This window comes from Punica granatum, chromosome 2 (genome assembly GCF_007655135.1).
Source record: "Punica granatum isolate Tunisia-2019 chromosome 2, ASM765513v2, whole genome shotgun sequence".
Lineage (NCBI taxonomy): Eukaryota > Viridiplantae > Streptophyta > Magnoliopsida > Myrtales > Lythraceae > Punica > Punica granatum.
Genome location: NC_045128.1, coordinates 2,720,747 through 2,739,241, shown reverse-complemented (window position 1 = coordinate 2,739,241; position 18,495 = coordinate 2,720,747). Strand labels below are relative to the sequence as shown.

At 42.1% G+C, this 18,495-nt stretch overlaps 2 protein-coding genes across 4 annotated transcripts; one reads left to right on the top strand and one right to left on the bottom strand.

Moving 5' to 3' along the window:
- Window positions 1-210: 210 nt before the first annotated feature.
- On the bottom strand, window positions 211-4,124 carry LOC116196123 (kelch repeat-containing protein At3g27220-like). Its single transcript, XM_031525686.1, has 7 exons — window positions 3,482-4,124; window positions 2,847-3,038; window positions 2,452-2,681; window positions 1,968-2,138; window positions 1,737-1,842; window positions 1,073-1,279; window positions 211-675 (listed from the first exon to the last, which is right to left on the bottom strand). Exons 1-7 carry the CDS (start codon window positions 3,701-3,703, stop codon window positions 511-513), a joined length of 1,293 nt encoding a protein of 430 aa, XP_031381546.1. The 5' UTR covers window positions 3,704-4,124; the 3' UTR covers window positions 211-510.
- A 2,427-nt stretch (window positions 4,125-6,551) lies between these two features.
- LOC116197417 (cytochrome c1-2, heme protein, mitochondrial-like) lies at window positions 6,552-10,187 on the top strand. Of its 3 annotated transcripts, none has more exons than XM_031527565.1 (9): window positions 6,554-6,749; window positions 6,909-6,915; window positions 7,010-7,088; window positions 7,636-7,856; window positions 8,224-8,503; window positions 8,597-8,668; window positions 9,119-9,235; window positions 9,362-9,427; window positions 9,762-10,187. In XM_031527565.1, exons 3-9 carry the CDS (start codon window positions 7,029-7,031, stop codon window positions 9,876-9,878), a joined length of 933 nt encoding a protein of 310 aa, XP_031383425.1. In that variant the 5' UTR covers window positions 6,554-6,749; window positions 6,909-6,915; window positions 7,010-7,028; the 3' UTR covers window positions 9,879-10,187. The 3 variants fall into 3 exon arrangements, with proteins under 3 accessions (XP_031383424.1, XP_031383425.1, XP_031383423.1); XM_031527563.1 differs by having other exon boundaries at window positions 6,827-6,915; XM_031527564.1 differs by lacking the exon at window positions 6,909-6,915 and having other exon boundaries at window positions 6,552-6,749.
- The last annotated feature ends 8,308 nt before the right edge of the window (window positions 10,188-18,495 follow it).

The following is an 18,495-nucleotide window of genomic DNA, read 5'->3' as shown; positions in this document are numbered from 1 at the left end:
TCAGTTAGCCTTTGCATGTCCCCCTTCGTAGCAACAGATTTCCAAAACGCTTGGATCTATTGCCAAGGGTCTCACCCATGATTATTAAGCATAGAATGTCCTGAGAAATCCAAACGATGGGCACAGAATCGCGCGAATGAACAAAAGCATCGATCTATCCAGCAAGAAGGGGAAAAAAAAGAAAAAAAAGAGCATCGACTGGACCGGAAAGAATAATCAGCAAAATTGTAGTTTGTATTGTTCCTCTTCTTTGATAGGCAAACAAGAACCTATCCGTTTTTGCTGTTGATATACAAAGGATTCTTGCTATCGTTCGAGGGGGGGAAAAATAAATAAATAAATAAAACCTTGCAGTAACAAATTTAATCTAAGGATGCATGATTCTCTATGTACAGAAGGAAAAAGCAATCCGAGAAAGAATACATAGGACCTAGAAAAATCAAATGCCCGAAATCAGAAGAAACTTCGGCGTTGATATGACGAGGCATAGCCGTTCCCTTATCTTCGACATTATAAACTCAATTTGGTTCTCCACATGTCTCCTACAACTTTCCTTGGCTGAGGATTATCAGGGCCCCTATCCCGCTGCCCCGATGTAAAATACAGCCATCCATCCCAAAACCCAGCAATTGTTGTTTTAATGCGGTATGGAAGCTTTCCGATCACGGACCATTCCTGCGACACGGGAAGTAATGCTCATGAATGTCAAAGCAAGAGCAATTATGTGAAGAACACATATTAGAGGAGAGCACAACAAAGATAGATAAGAGCCAGTTCGGCAGTTTCATAGAATTAATTGCATTTGCAACTTTCACGTAAGCTTTTCTTTTGGATGGAAAGGGTGATGAAAGCTTGGTGACCTAAATCAACGTAACCACTGGATACTTCACAGTCAGCATTTTCTCGTCCAAGACAAGCCATTAGTAGGTTTGTGCTCTTCCGATTAACTTCCACTAGAGCGGAATTAATCCCAATAATTATAACGTTCTTCTATGCCAGACAACCCCAGGTAGTCTTTCACACACATGCGTGCGCACAGAGAGAGAAAGAGAGAGAGAGAGAGAACTCATACCATTGAGTCAAGCTTAAACTGGAAAACCTCCCCCACAAGGATCATCCTCTTGGTCACTGGGTGCTTCTCGGTTGTACCTCCAGTGATGATGATGGAGTTGTTCACAATGACCCAAGAGAACTCTATATGGGAGTTCGGCTTTGGCATTGGAGGTAAGACCTTCCACTTCATCTCCTTGTCCAGCATATAAACATCACCATAGACGACCTGAAAAAGAATCAATTCAATCCTAAAGCACAGCCCAAGAAGGAAGTGGCAAATTATTTAAGTTTATTCAAAAGAGGATAGATGGAACATCAAATCGATCGTTCATGATATTTTGGTAGAAAATCATAATTTTGTAGTCAGCATGCCCATAAAAATGGGAGCTTCCTTATCAGCTAGTCAGTGGGGGGAAATGGCACAAATGAACATCCATCCTGTTACCAGGACCTTAGGTCCCTTATGGAAAGCTGGTAGCATTCTGTCGTCAAAATTTGCTAAAGAAGCAAAAGACTAAATAAATTAATAAAAGATCATATCGCTGTCCTGTTAAGTGTTTGTTAACACATCCTTCCATTATTTTTTAATAACGAGAAAATAGGAAACCTGAAGAATTTCCCTAGTCTTCCAAACCCAAACTGGAATTACATCATCTTTGGTCTATCATGAACAGCATATTTACCTCATTCCTTCGTGAGCACTTGAATATAGGGGACCCTGGTTTTGCCATAAAATCACCCTCTTGACCCCCAATAACAAAGAGTCGGTCATCAACCACAACACAAGCCCTGCAGGAATATTTATCCAGAATAAAAAATATAGGGCTGAATCATCTATAAAATCATCATTAACTGGTACAATTCATATGAATTATATCGATCCGATAACGAGAATTATAGTGACTAAGTCGCACCTATGAGGTCCCCCTCGAGGAATCGGGATTTCTGTGCGCCACTCCTTCTCCAGCGGTTTCCCATCCTTAACTGCGAGACTCCAATGCTCCACACCTGGTGTGTGGCGATTCTCTTTGCTGCCCCCCATTACATGTAGTCTCCCTCTCCATAGTTGAGTCGCTGGAGCATACCTGAAATTCAAAATGCATTTTTAACATGATATCTTCCAACTTTTAATGATTAGTGTCTACTTTTTTCTGGTTGGGGCAATGGACTCCTTGTTGCGCCAAAGCCCATGAATGCCCCACAGTCCATGAATGCAGAAAGTCTAATATCTAACACAATCTCCATAAATCTTCACCTTTAGCAATTTCATTAAGGTTGAATCTCTTTCAAAAACTAATAGAATCTATAACCCAGGCAATCATATATTATGAATCGTAAACTACCCTGGTCATTTATTTCTTTCTTGTCATTTGCAGTAAGCAAGTTGAGCCTACGTACCTAGGGGCTGGTAAAGGTGGCATCTTGCTCCATTTCTTTGTTTTAGTATCGAGTATGAAGGTATGGGCAACAGGACCTCTACACTGGGGCCCATATTGTCCCGAGACGATATAGATATATCTCCCATCAGTTGCCATTCCCAGATGAGAATGTGCCATCTCTTTCGGCATATCAAACCTCCCTCCCCATGTGTTATTAGTAAAGTTGTACACATCCACATGCGAATGCACCTGGGTGAGAGAGAATAAGAAAACAATATGCCATTAGCAGATGATCCTATGATTACAAGTTCAATCTTCTCATCAAATTCAACTGAAGGAAAATTGAATAATTTGTCCTTTAATCCCACTTAGTACTTTCAAACAAAGAGATGTGAAAGAAACGGTCTTCCTTACCCAATCGAGGGTACCATATCCTGCAAAGACATAGAGCAGGTTCTCAATCTGTATTGCAGCTCCATCGAGCCGAGGCACAGGAGCCGCTGGCATCTCCTCCCATTTCCATTCTGGTGCGGGTATATCAGCGAAAGTTGCAGATAAAAACCGTTCTCGTTCCCGATCCTCCTTTGGCTTCGCCTCCTCTACTTTCTGCAGGAACAAGAAAAGCTTGTACACTTAAATGGCTTCGCTCAATGGCAATCACCAATTCGACACTCTCAATCCGAGCCATCGGAAAAACACCGCATCAAAAGGGGTGCCGGGGCAGTATTAACAAGAACCACATCGAAGAAAAGGGGCGATTCTCATTGATGACAAAATGCAGGAAAAATGGGATAACACAATCTCAATTCACAACAGACATACTAAAGCAAACCCGCTACATGAATCGAAGCATAAAACAGAAGAAGCATAACAACATCGACCGAAACAATGAACAATTTGTCACGAATGCGGAATATGCAATGCCATTGAATGGCTGAAATCATATGAAATTCAAGAAGCTGAAGACTTGAGGAACTGATCATTCACAGGAAACCGATGCCAGACATTGAAAAACTCAATAGGGCATCTTCATGAGGAAACCGCATTACCTTCTCATCCGCTTGAGAGGGTACGGTGGGCAAGACGATGATCCCTGTTCTCTGACGAGCCCAGTTGGAGGCCAACGACAAGTAGGCAGAGGTGGCAGAAGAGGACGCCCAGAAGAAATCCGCGATGAGAGCGGCCCCGAAGAGGCCGGCGCAGGTGGCCACGACGGCCCATTTCTTCCAGGGGGCGTGCCTGTGGTTGTGGTGGTGGGTGAGTTTCGCCATTGTCGGCAGCAGCAGCGGAATCGGTAGACGCAGAGGGAGCCATTTATAGGGGTGCGGACGTGCGACGATAGAGAGAGAGGATTTTCTGGGGATCGGAGAGAGATTTGGTGGCAGGGAAGGGAAGGGATGGGCGCCAATGGTTTCTTCTTACCGCAGCAGGGAAGCCACAGAGACTGGAGGCTTTCCCTTTTCAAAGTAAAGACAGGGAACAGACAGGAAATTGCGTACATTATGTAGTGTATACATATATATACACACATATATATAAACTCAGCCAAAAAAAACAAAACAAAAGGAAAAAAACCATATATATAAACTTTTTAGTGAATTACTTTTTTTTTCTCGAACAATCAATGGATGTCCATCGATATTAAAAACATGTACAAAGGGAAAAATGTTTAAGAGGTTACATTATAGAGACAATAAATACGGTAGGTCCACCTAGATTACTAAAAATGAAGATAACATGCGAATAAAGCATAACAATCAAACTTAAATATAATTACAGAAGTACATCAAGATGCTGTAAACATTCTCAACCTCCTAACATAAATTCTATACGGACCCTAGAGAAAATCAAGAAGTAGAGCATAGCGCAATTCGTGTAGAAACTCCTACATAGAGAAGCTAAGTTAAAAGGAGTCTTAGACCGGTGCCTCCACAGATCAAACCTCCAGATTAATTCTATCAACTAATTCCTAAACAACCCAACCTCTAAACAAACAAACAAACCAATTCAGCAAGGTTCATTTAATCAGTTCAAACCAGTGACAACCTAACTAATTAAAACCAGCTAGACTATCAAATCAAAGTATCGAACTTCATTGATTGGTTCATACCAATGACTGTTGTCGGGGAGCCAAAACTTGTAAAGCCAACAAAAAAAAAAAGACCGAAGCCACAAAAAAGGTCGATTATAGGCGGTTTGGCAAGATCAATTAAGCTGGGAGTTTGATCTTTTGTAGTGGAGGGCGGGGATTCAATAGCTAGGCAATGGCGGTAGTTCGCATAATAGAAGTCGCCATCTGGGGGAGATTCAAATAGGTGGGGAGGTCTATCAGTCAGGTCGGGGAGATAGCAGTCGAGTCGAGCATATATGACAAGTATGGTCAGAGCATATGGCAATCAGGTCGGAGCATATAGTAGTCGGGTCAGGCACTAGAAAATCAAATTGAGTCGAGCATGTCTCATTTTGGAGCGGTTGCTTTGGCATGACGATTTGGGGGTGGGCTGGCCTACTCCCTTCCAAATTTGGGATGATGGTGGAGGAGGCATGACTGCGGCGGGAATTGGGAAGCTGCTTCATTAGGGGACACCTTGACGCACCGCCTTCAGAGAGTTAAAAATGAAAAAAGGAGGAGGAGTGAGGCCTCTACGACTTCCGGATGCCTACTAGCACAACCACCGCTTAAAGATCGTGATGGAGGTTGCCGGGAGTAACGAGTCATCGCCGAGACCCACGCCATTTAAGGGGGGTTGTGAATCACGCCGTGTAAGATAGGGCACCGAGGATCGCGACCTTAATACATGCCATGACTGCCAAAATGATAGAGGGTCGTAACTCGTGGATTGATTGAAGAGGAACTTGGGCGACACCGAGCAGCCATCGTGTTCATGGAGAAAAGGGAGAGAAATGAGGAGAACTACTAGGGACATAGATAACTGGAAGATAAAAGGAGGATCCCATCTTTCCATTCCCGGTGGAGGTGACACCCGACACGCCCCGCCAGAGCTGGACACGCTGGTGAGGGGGCTCTTGTTAGGGTTATCCTCTAGATGCGCAGAAGGAGAGAGACTCAGTAGAGAAGGACCAATTTTTAGTTAATTACATTTAAATCCTTAAAACTTCGTCAAATTACATATAGGTTACTTTTTTCATTAGATGCTGCATGCTTAGCTTAAATCGTGTTAAAGTATTTTCCTCTGATAAAGTTTGACAAATCCGATCAAATATTTTGGAATACATTTACCTTAGAAGTATAATAATCGAAAGTACATATATATCGGAAGTGAGCGTTTAATTTTAGAAATGGCTTAAATTTTATGTTTTATATGTGGCAGGGATAGACTAAATGGGTCGCTCTTTCTAAAATTACAATATTTGAAGGAAATTTAAATATGATTTCTCAAATTTTGATGAAATTCTTTATTTTCGCTCTCTAACTCGAAAAAATATCTTTATATTCACCTCTTTAAAGATCTCATCACTCCTTAATTTGGATCCTGCTCAGTGCCCGATTATGCTAAAGGTTTTCCTTAATAAACTAATTGTTTCTCTTCAGTTTTTCCAAATATTAGATACAGTTCTCCCATGCATTCATGAAACACATTCTTCTTGACCTTATTATCTGGTTTATTGGTTCTTAAACTAAAAGCAAATGAAAATTTGAACAATTTCTTATAAACTATGTCGTATAGAAAGAAACTACAATTTGTTGCGGAGTTTTGTTGGTAACTTGGCACTTTCTTTTCGATTCGGGGTTCCGGAAGGGTAATTAATCCGGCACTGATTAATCAATTATTATTTTTTGATCTTGTCCGAAGTAGAAACTACCAAGTAATAAAAGGGAGTTTTTATTAGAATACAAAATCAGAGGACTATATTGATATTTTGACATAATTAGTAGGAAATCTGCGCGCGCCGTCAGTTGGATGGCCAACTTTCCCCATTGTCCGTACTTTCACGGCGGTGTCGGTGCTGCGGTGCACTGCCACGTGGCTCTATCTGTCGGCCCATTCATCTTCAGGGTGATCTCAGTATGGGCCTACGCTAGAGCTGGCCCATTTATCGGCCCAGTCGAACTGGCAGCCAAGACAACAGCACCACTCATCTCTCCCCCGATGTGTCTCTCTCTCACCCGCATGAAAGGTCTTCGTCTCCGTTCAATCCAGCCCACTGCTTTAGCTCGCATCAGCTCAGAAGCTCGCCGAGCACTGCAGCTCGAATCAGCTCCGGGAACCTCGTATGCCGGCGGAGCTTGCATCCCTGTGATGATTCATTTCGTTCTTGAAGTGTCTGGCAGCAGAGTCGCTCGTCATAATCAAGGTAAAAGTCTGCGCTTCGATCGATTTCGAGGCAGTTCATTGTGTTGGATGTGACATACAAAAATGGCGGTACTGTAGATTGGTGATATCTGAAATTGGGGTGGAACCGTTCCAATCTCTGTGCTTTAGCTCATCTGAGTCGTCGACTCTCATTTTTCAGTATTTAGGTGAGAAATTTCACATCTTGGCATATTCGGGCTTTTTGCTGTTTGTTATATGTTTTTTGGGATTGTGATGTGCTCATATGGTGTATTGGGACAGGGAATTAAGCTAAAGTGAAATGGCTGGAGGGGGAATCATCCGCCAACTCCTGCGTAGGAAGCTTCAAGCTCAGTCTTTTGTGAGTTTCTGATGCTATACCTGGAGGATTCTTGGTTTGATTTTATCCTCTGTATCTATGATGTATTTCTTCTGAACTACTCGGCGGTACCCTGTAATAACTATTTCCCACATGACCTGGTTGAAGTGTTTAAATACGAGCAAAATCCTTGTCATGATTGCCCCAATTTTAAACGAGAAGATAAACTTCAATACTGCAAAAACTGATTCTAGGAGACTTCGGCATGAGTTTAAAGGTAGAATCCCTCATGGAAGTTTGTCAAAGCTATTATGTCAGAAATTGTACTTACCTCCATTTAATCAAGTTAAGAGTGTGGATTGAGAGTTTGATTTTAGAATCATGATTTTGATTTTAACTCTGTCCACTACAAAACAAAAACACACGTTTTCCAAGTCAAATTTATAATACCATCTCATTTGCTCTTTTTCACAATCAAAATCAAAATCAAAGTTACTTTTAACTCTGAAACCAAACGCACTCTAAGTTTCTTATTAAATGAATAACTAGATCTTTAACCTGGGATGATGGCTGTGATGCAAATCTGCAGACATCTCCAACTTTGACGTCCCTTTTCTCAAAGAAAGGTCACGATGGAGCTGGGTCTTCTCAGATGAACCCTTTGAGAGTCCTTGCACTCCTTGGTGCTGGCGTCTCGGGTTTTTTGAGCTTCGGGACAATTGCTGCCGCAGATGAGGCTGAACATGGTTTAGCATGTCCAAACTACCCCTGGCCCCACAATGGAATTCTCAGTTCCTATGATCATGCATCGTGAGTTCTTCATTTTTCTTTTAGCTAATATTTTTGGTCTCTTCTCCTAAGCTTTGTTATTTTACTCTTTAGAGCATAAAGGTGGACATTTAGATATATGACCTAAATGGAAGTCTGAAATGGACAATCTAAAAGCCGCCTTCATGTTTCCCATCATAGTGTATAGACGTTTCATCTACGTAGTACTCCTTTCTCTTTCTTTCTTTATTGTTGGTGCATTTCTACCAATCAAAAGTATCAAAACACTTTGCCTTTTCTATTAATGTTGTATGTGCTGATATATCTTCTTTCAAATGGAAAACCTTGATGATCAATTTTATCACTTTGTATCCGTATTATCTAAAATTGAACATAAACTGGTTCTTAGGATTCGTCGGGGTCACCAGGTCTATCAGCAAGTTTGTGCATCTTGCCATTCCATGTCTCTCATATCATACCGTGATCTGGTCGGAGTAGCTTATACGGAAGATGAGGTAAAGGCTATGGCTGCCGAGATTGAGGTGGTTGATGGGCCAAATGATGAGGGTGAGATGTTCACTCGTCCTGGTAAACTCAGCGACCGGTTCCCTCAACCATATGCAAATGAGCAAGCAGCTAGGTTTGCTAATGGAGGGGCCTATCCCCCTGATTTGAGTCTCATCACTAAAGTAATGTTTCCTTTTCTCCTCCTCCCCCCTCCCTTTTTTCCTTTTGTTGTAATTTTTTGAGAAACCAAGTGAAAAATTTTTGCGTTTTTTCAGGCCCGTCACAATGGTCAGAATTACGTGTTTGCCCTTCTCACTGGTTACCATGATCCCCCTGCTGGTATTACGGTAAATTACCTATATTTCTCTATAATATTCCTCTTTTGTTCACCACACAACTTGTTCATTTGCTTTTTCCTGTCTGGTTTCATATTGAGGACTGAGTAATTTAGAAATATGGTCCAAAAGATGAATGTTTCTGTGATTCTTTTCGATGCTGGAATGCTGCGGAGCTGTTATTCTGTGTGTTTATGAAGATTATTAGATCTAAGAATGATGGAACAAGAATGTTAGGAGAGTTCTCTTTACATGCAGTTCACTTGATGTTATTTCTTTTTTAAGCCAATGGCTTTATTTTTATTTGTCCTTTCCAGACTTCATTGTTGCATGAATGCATGAGAATGAGATGGATTTTCTTCATGAATAGCTTCTAATGTGGCCATTCGAGTTTCTTGTGTGCTGGGACTTTGCCATTCTCTATGTGATTGTCTAAAACCTACTCCCCCATTGTGTTCGCAGATTCGGGATGGATTGCACTACAATCCATACTTCCCTGGTGGAGCAATTGCTATGCCAAAGATGCTTATTGACGGGGCTGTTGAGTATGAGGATGGGACACCAGCGACAGAAGCTCAGGTTGATCTTTCCTTCATCTTTCCTCACCTATATTGACCTTTTAAGTTCTGTATAGCAGTAACCCACTCTTTATGGCCTTCAAGGAATGATGTTTGTTCTGAATTTTTCGGAACTGTTGTTTTGCAGATGGGGAAAGACGTTGTGACATTTTTGTCCTGGGCTGCTGAACCAGAGATGGAGGAAAGGAAACTGGTAACTGTTTCCCTGATTATTCCTTGCTTTTACCTTTCAAATATTGCTCTGTATAGTTTTATTCTGGGGTGAGCCTGCAATTTTTCACTTATGAGAAGATGCTTGCTTCATTAGAGTGACTAATATATAGTCCAATTAGGGAAATAAGAAGGGTAACACGGAGATATTTCTTTATTAGCATCTTTCCTTCCCTGGAAGAGTACCACCGAGATATAAACAGTCACAAGGCAAAGCTTAGGGAGGCGAATCCTATCTGATCCTGTAGTTTATTCTGTCGAAGCGATGGGCTAAAGAACTCTGTGAGGTTCCTCACATATTTTCATTTCTAATACAGATGGGATTCAAGTGGATCTTTCTAATGTCGTTGGCCCTGCTCCAAGCTGCCTACTTCAGACGCTTGAGGTGGTCGGTTTTAAAGTCGCGCAAGCTGGTTGTCGATGTTGTCAACTAAAGCTTCCGTCTACATCAGTATGTCAGGATCATCCTTTTGCGCTAGAATCTTCAAAACAATTATCCTTACCACCAGATGATTATTTTGGTTGCGTGCATTTTGTGAAGTCAGTTCTACGAGTAACGATGTTTGGTAAATAGAGTTCCTTCCCCCTGAAGGATTTTCTTTGTTTCTGAGTTCGAGATGGAAATAAGCATCCTCAGCATGACCTACTGCAGGATATTCTTCTATGTACGAGTTATCGGTTGTTGTTCTAGTTCCAGAACTTCAAGATCTATGCAACAAGGCCCTCTCTCTCTCTCTCTCTAACCCCGAAGTAGTGTTTTCTTTTTTCCCTGTCATTTGCATAGAAGAAACAATCGGCCGTGATCTTTTAGGGACGATATATAAATCTTGATGTTGCCGAAGGAAAGAGGAATTTAGATTGTCAGTAATTCGCCCAACCGATTCATGAATCGGTATCTTTGTGTATTAATTTCACAATAGTACTTGCCACTCTTATATTCTATTCCCACATTATTGGAATGTAAAGCTATCAATGAAACAGAGATAATAACTATTAACTAAAGTATTATTCTGTGCGATGCTGTGGACCAGAAAATCTTTCTATTAAATATTTTGCTTTATCGTGATAATTTTCATAATAATCAATATATATGTATATATAATATGATTGAAATTAATCGTAGAACTTTTATGCGTAACATTCATGAACTCTCGATTGATACTAAATGATTCAGATTTTTCAAAAGAATATATTAATTAATATTTCATATAGTATGAAAGCTAATATTTCTCCGGGTTAATCTTAAGTTGAATTCTCATTGTGTGTTTGGTTTCAGAGTTAAAGTAACTTTGATTTTGATTGTGGAAAATGACAAATGATTGTGTAGTGTGTTGAGTTAAAATTAAAGTTAAAATTTTTTACTTGGGAAATGTGTATTTTTATTATGTAGTGCGTTGAGTCAAAGTTAATGTTAAAATTTTTATAATTTTAACTGCGAAACCAAACGGAGTATCAATGTTTCTAATAAGTAGATCATGATCGCAATATAATAGATCTTGAGTGCTCTACTATTTTTAAGTATACAAACTTTACTTATTGTAGGGGTTCGATATTCATTAAAAGTATTTTGTAATCGGTGTAACCTTATATTTCACAGAAAAATAAGTGTATTTTTCCGACTTCGCTCTTATTATAAAAGAAGAAAATAGAAAAGGTAAAGACATTTCAAAATTCAATAAAAAGAGACTATTAATTGGTTGGTTTTAAAATCCGTTATGACAAAATTATATCTTTGAATGGACCGACCCTGCTTGAATCTTAGATTAATCTATTTATTAAACTTTCGAGTTGGCACCTTGTGTCACTACACTACGACACATTTCTCTCCATCACATTAATTTGGCTTAAAAAGAAAAACTGTTTTCCCACACTTTCCTTTTAATTTTTAGCAAAAAATAACAAAGAATTAGAAAAAAAGAAAAATTATGGAAGTGCCACATTGCATAATGGGGAAGAGATTGTACAGCAAGAGTTTATGGAAGGATAGTAATAGAAACAGAGGATGTCTGATTGATGAACTTTCGCCTTTTATAAGTGGAATTTAAAGCAAATTGTACAGGAAAGTTTTTTAAAAAAAGTACGGTGCTGATTGAGACTGAAAAAAAGTATGATGCTGATTATAATATTGGATATAGATCTTCCAGCTGATCATCGACGCTCCATCCCGACTCGTCGGACCAGCCAGTAACTCATTCATCCGATCATCGATGGGATAGAACCAATCTGCAGTCAACCGGCCCAAACCTGACATATTGGGTCAGCTCAATGGTAAATGTTTCTTAACCGACCTCATGAGTTCCAGTGGGTTATTTGATATAGGATTTAAATGACATTGGGCATCATCCTAGGTTTCATGGTTTGATCTATTCGAGTCTAGTGGAATAAATTAGTTGGGGAAAAAAAGAAACTAATGAGTAATGACCACCCATACCAACTCTGTAAAATTGACATAAACTAATCGATAAGCTCGTACCATGCTCAAGTTAAAATAGAAATTTGTCGATGTAAATCAAGAACATTCGATAATATTTAAGGTTTATTTATTTATTTATTTTCCCCATCCTTGTTAGAAATTTATTTAATGATGGTCGTACATCTCTTACATATTGTTTTTTTAAATTTGCTTTAAAATCATTTATCAAAAGAACTTTGTCCGAAATTATAATACGATCGTTGCCTATATTGATGTAAAAATTTCGAAAAGGCATCTCAAATATAACGTGAAGACCTAAGAGATGTCATGGCTATCATTCTTCGATTGGCTAGCATATGAACGATCACTTTATATAAGGCATCATTTGTCCTATATAGCACAATTTGATATTTCGCTTCTGCTTTTAATATTTATATATAGATCTAGATGTGTTAGTACGATTTAGGAATGAACAATGTAAGAAAAAAGTTACGGATCGATTATCTATCTAAGAGGAAAAAGCACCACTTAATTTTGAGTTCTTGAAAATTTTTAAATAAAATTATTGTGAAATTATGTAATTATCCATTCATAAAAGGTGACCAATCAATTACAAAAAATTGAATATTTTAATAAAGATGCCTAATCTGCTCTCTTTTTTTTTCTTTTTTCTTTTTATTTGCAGTTAGATGTTGTCCGAAACGATTTGCACGCAACCTTGCGACATAATTCTAAGGGCACACAAAAAATATTTCAGTTGTAGTTTTTATTGTGACGGTCCGGGATGAGGCGGTACTTGTGATATTTCCGCTTGTGACGCATATTACTTGGCAGTTTTTAACCTAGGAGGAGTGTGGAGTCCGGACTATGTATGCTTCCAAATCTTTCACTTTTTCGCGGCATCGCTCTCCACACGTCTCTTTCTCTCCTCTCACGAAATGTCTCTTAGTCCTCCCTCTCTCTCTCATATTAACCCCCCGTCTCTCTTACTACTTCAATTCACGCTTTCCTAACGTTTATGATTTGCGGAAGTTGGAACTGAACTGATTGCTAAGAGTTGGTGCCAGGGGGCCGGTCTCTCTCCTCTGTTGAGAGCTCTCCTCTCTTCCCTCCGTTGGAAGCTCAGCTCCCTTCTTCTTTCTTCTTCTTCTTTACTGCACTGATGCTTGGATCTTCAATGGCGCCACCCACCCCCCTTTTCCCACGCAAAGCTTTCAATACTCATAAAGCCAAGATCTATTCTGATCTTCTTTCTGAACATTCCTCACCAACTGTGTACTTCAGAACAAAAATGGCATTTATGAAGCTCTCTAAACCTGATCCTATCCCTCTATGTCCTCCTGCGACTTCAGTATCTCTCACTGCCCAGATTGCTCTCATTCCTCCTCTGACCCCACAAGACACTCCCCCACCGAGCAGAAAGATCACAATGGACCCTACTGACCTCAACATCAACCTAGCAGAGATGTTTAATGCCCATATGTCCATGGCTCCAACCGCTGAGGTGCTCGATCTTCCTGCCAATGATGAAGAGGCACCTGATCCCGCCCCGCTCACACTCCTAGTCAAGCCTTTCGGTTTCAGAATCCCTCCTCCGAAGCTTATCATCCCACGCCTCATTCAGATTTGGGCTGCGAAAAAGGGTGTCACAATAATCCCTGATGACAGAGATAAAGAAATACTGGTCTGCCTCTTCAGGGACCAAAGAGACCTCATTGCAATAGAAAAGGGAGGTGCCTACCACGTCCAAGGCGCCCACATGATGCTGGAAAGGTGGGACCGAGCCCTCCCGTTCGAGGAGATCAAATTCAACTCTGTTGCCTTCTGGATCCAACTCAGGGGAATTCCCCCAGAGCTCCTCTCGCACCAGAACATAACCCAACTCGCTAAGTAAGCTGGCTCAGTGGTTCAAGTTGACTGGAAAAATAAAGGCAGTGTCCACAAGTGGTTCGTCACCCCTCGCGCACTGGTGAAAGTTCCCACAGCTAAGCCTCTGTGCCCGGGGTACCTAATTGCCAGAGGAAACAATTCGGCCTCGTGGGTTTACTTCAAGTACGAAAAACTCGCAACCTTCTGTTACGACTGTGGAACCCTAGGCCACGAACAGGGAAATTGCAGCTCAGACCAGCCGATTATCCCCGACCAATACGGTCCATGGCTCAGATACGATCCAAAAAACGACCTCCCACCACCCCAGGTAGCTGCCGTCCCTGACTCTCCCCCTCCAAACACCCCCTCTGGCGCGACCGGAACCGAGCCCAACGGCTCTCCGCACACCCCCTACCTTTCCCCCAAACCCCCAACTCACAGAGGCGACACCGCTCCCAAGAAACCGAAATTCAAAATAATCTTCAACATACCTGACAATCTTGCAGCTTTAGCCCCTGACTTTGACGTCCAATCTGACACGGAGGAGGGAGCCGTTGCTCAAACCCCCTCTCAATCCCCTCTGTCTTCTGTGTACGACGATGAGCAGAGGAACCATAGCAATTTTCCCCCCAATTCGCGACTGAAAGGAGAAGCCCAGCAAGACGGGCCTGAAGAGGAGGCCCAAGGAAGCCCATCTCAGCTGGGCCAAGTCTGGGACTTTACGGGCCAGCAGAGCAGCCCAATGGACTCCCTTTACTTGGGAATCACTAGCAGCCCAATGGACTCCCCAACGAGCCCAATTTACCCGGCCCATTACTCGCCCGAATTCAACTGTCCTTCAGCCAACACCGTTTTCTATAACCCATTCGCCAGGAAAAGAAAATTGGAATTTCCCACTATAGTGCCAGTTAAGCGAGCTGCTCCTTACTCGGCCCCCCCCAACAGAATGGCAATATCCCCGGGGCAGCAGCAGCCAAATCCGCACTACTACGTTGAGGAGATGGAAGATAGCGATACCCCCAATGACATCCAAATGGCCGAGGAGGCGGGCCCAAGCATGCCCCCAACTTATCCATGAGTATCCTCGCTTGGAACTGTCGGGGAATGGCAGGAGACCCGACAGTTCGCGCTTTAAGGCTCCTCCAAAATAAGCACCAGCCCAGCATAATATTCCTATCAGAGACTAAAATTGATTCTGATCGATGCAAGAAGCTAGCTCGGCGATGCAAGATGGACGGTATTTTCTCGGTGGATGCTACAAATTCAGCAGGGGGACTATGCTTGCTTTGGAACACGGAACTCAAGGTACAAATCCTCCAACACTCTCCTCATTATATCCATGCTATCATTGATCATGCTATTTTACCTGCCTCTTGGTGTCTTACTTGTGTATATGGCCCCCCATATGTTCACCTAAAACATGATTTCTGGACTGATCTAGCCAACATTGCCACTGATATTAAACGCCCTTGGATGCTTATTGGTGATTTCAATGAAATTTGCTCTAGAAATGATAAGAGGGGCGGAAAACCCTTTGTTTCCTCAAGCCGCCCCTACCTTGATGATTTTATGAGCCTCTCGGGCTGCATTGACCTAGGCTTCAGTGGAAATCCTTTTACCTGGAGAAATAAACGATCCGGGCTTGCTCACATCAAACAAAGATTAGATCGTGCTATTGCAAATGATGAATGGCGTCTCTTGTTCCCAAAAGCTGGTGTTTTGCATCTGCCTAGCATTAAATCCGATCACAACCCTATATTAGCCAAGCTTTGGATGGATTCTACTAAACGCCCTAAACCTTTCCGTTTTGAAGAAGCTTGGACCCGCGATCCAAGCAGTAATGAAGTAATTCAAAATGCCTGGAATTACGAAATAAATGGCTCAAAGGCTTACCAATTTTCCTCCAAACTTAAAATCATGAAAAAAGACTTGAAAAACTGGAACAAAAATCGTTTTGGCCTTTGTGATACTAAAATTGCAGGCATCATTGAAGAACTTGATGAGATTCAGTGCGATATTCCCAATCCTGAAACTAAGCAAAGAGAGGACTCACTGCTTGCTGAGCTTGATGAGATTTTGCTAAGGAAGGACTTAATCTGGCGACAAAAATCCCGGGAACTATGGTTAAAAAATGGTGACAGAAACTCCAAATTCTTCCACTTCTCCACCATCATCAGACGGAGGACAAATCACATCGCCGCTGTAAAGGGAGAAGGGAATCAATGGATAGAAGACCCTGAGAGTATCGGAGATTATTTTCTTAAAAACTTCAAGGACCTATTCACCTCTACCTCCCCCACCTTCCCGGAAGACCTTGAAGGATTAGTGGAACCTATCATCACAAATGAAGAGAACATCCTCCTTACCTCCATCCCAACCCGTGAAGAGATCACACATGCCCTAAATTCCATTCCAAATCTCAAGGCACCTGGACCAGACGGCATCCCTTCACTAGTTTACAAGCACTACGGCAACATCATCAAGCCACTACTCACATCGGCAGTCCAAAGCTTCTTCTTCTCCGGTAAAATCCTCAAGGAATGGAACAACACCTTCATCACCCTTGTCCCCAAGTCCAAAAAGGCTTCCACCTTTAAGGACTTCCGGCCTATAAGTCTCTGCAATGTCTGTTACAAAGTTATATCCAAAATCATCGCAGAAAGGCTAAAGCCCCTACTTCATAAACTAATCTCGCCAAATCAGACTGCCTTCATTGAAGGCAGATGGATCAATGAAAATGGACTTCTCGCGCAAGAAATCATCCACACAATGAAGACATCAAGGGCGCGAAAAGGCTGGGTCACCATGAAGATCGACCTAATGAAAGCCTTTGACAAGTTAGAGTGGAGCTTCATAATTACAGTCCTCAGGCAATTTGGCTTTCATGAAAAATTCATCGCCTGGATACACCAGTGCATTTCCACCTCTGCAATGTCCATCCTCATAAATGGGTCACCACACGGATATTTCTCCCCAAAAAGAGGCTTAAGACAAGGTGATCCAATCTCCCCCTATCTTTTCGTCATTTCCATGGAGATATTATCCCGTCTCATGTACAGGGCCGAAGAGCAAGGTGCCATTAGAGGAATCCAAATCTGCAGAGGCGCGCCCAAAATCTCTCACCTAATGTTCGCCGATGACCTGCTAATTCTAGCTAGAGCAACCCCCGCCGACACAAATAATGTCAAGAATATCCTTGATAAATTTTGCTCATAGTCGGGACAAGAGGTCAACAACGCAAAATCAGGAGTATACTTCTCAAAGAACACTCCAGCCGCTTCTCGCAGAGATATCAAAAATGCAATGGGAATGAAAAAGCTCAAAGAAGACTCCCGCTACCTTGGTAACCCCTTCCTTATCAAGAAGAAACGAAAAGATTCATTCCAATTCATTATTGATAAAATCAAAAACAAGTTATCCTCTTGGAAAGCAAGATCTCTATCTTGGGCGGGAAGAGCTACATTAGTGAACTCAGTTATCTCCTCAATCCCCATATACACAATGTCCTTATTTCGGCTCCCCAGATCAACTCTAAATGAAATTGATCGAGCTACAAGCCGATTCTGGTGGGGGAACTCAAAAGAAATAGGACATACCTTCACTCCAAAAAGTTGGGCCGCTCTATGCCAGCCTAAAGCATCCGGAGGCTTGGGCTTTCGAAGGGCTGAAGACTCCAATCGCGCCATGCTTTCCAAAACGGCTTGGGCCCTCGCCTCTAATTCAAATAGCCTAGCCTCGCGAGTAATGAAGGCAAAGTATGGGAGTCCCCTAGGCCCAAACCAACGTACTCCAGCTTCCACTTCAAGCATTTGGAAAGGACTTCTATGGTGCAGAAATACACTTCAGGCAGGTACGTGTTTCTCCATTGGAAATGGCAATTCCACCTCCGCATGGCATGACCCTTGGATCCCAAGTAATCCATCCTTTAAACCTATCCCGAGTATAGGTATTCAAGCCGAACCAGACACCAAGGTTCGCGACCTAATGCTCTTCCATCCCAAAAGACGGAACACCCCTCTGCTCCTGAATCTCTTCGATCAAGCCACGGTGAGAAATATCTTGAAAATCCATATCCCTCTAGAAGATTATGGTGATTCAATTGTATGGACTCCGTCCTCTTCAGGATCGCACAGTGTCAAATCTTTCTATCTCTTAGACCAGCACCACAGATTCAACACGTCCCAGACCACAAACTGGAAAAAGCTTTGGAGCTTAAAGATTCATGACCGCCTGAAAATCCATTTATGGAGAGTTGCTAGTGAATGCCTCCCCTGGTTCTCTCAAAGCGATACTCCTTGTCCGCTTTGTCGTACCAGCTCCGATAACTTTGCGCATCTCTTTCGAGAATGCATCTTTTATCGCGTCGCTTGGAGGGAATCACCATGGGATATATGCGCTGAAGCAATCCCATGCACTACGCCTGCTGATATTGTCAACTTCATTGCGAATCCTCCTGTTTGCATTTCTCGCCATTTGACTAACAGCTTACACTTTTCTCTTTATGGCTCCATCATTTTATACCGTCTCTGGTCTCTAAGAAATGATGTTTTGTTTGCAGGGCGAATCGCCGACCTATCCGAATACCTTCGCAGCATCGGGCGCGCTTTCACAGAATACAGCACATGTCGGGCTCCACTGCCTCATTTCGAGCCCATTTCGGGATCTGACCGGCAAGAAGAGGAAGCAAGCAGTCTCTCCGCAGAGTGGAGCTTCATACACACTGATGCCGCATGGACCTCAGAAAACGCCACCCTTGCAGGAACTAGAAG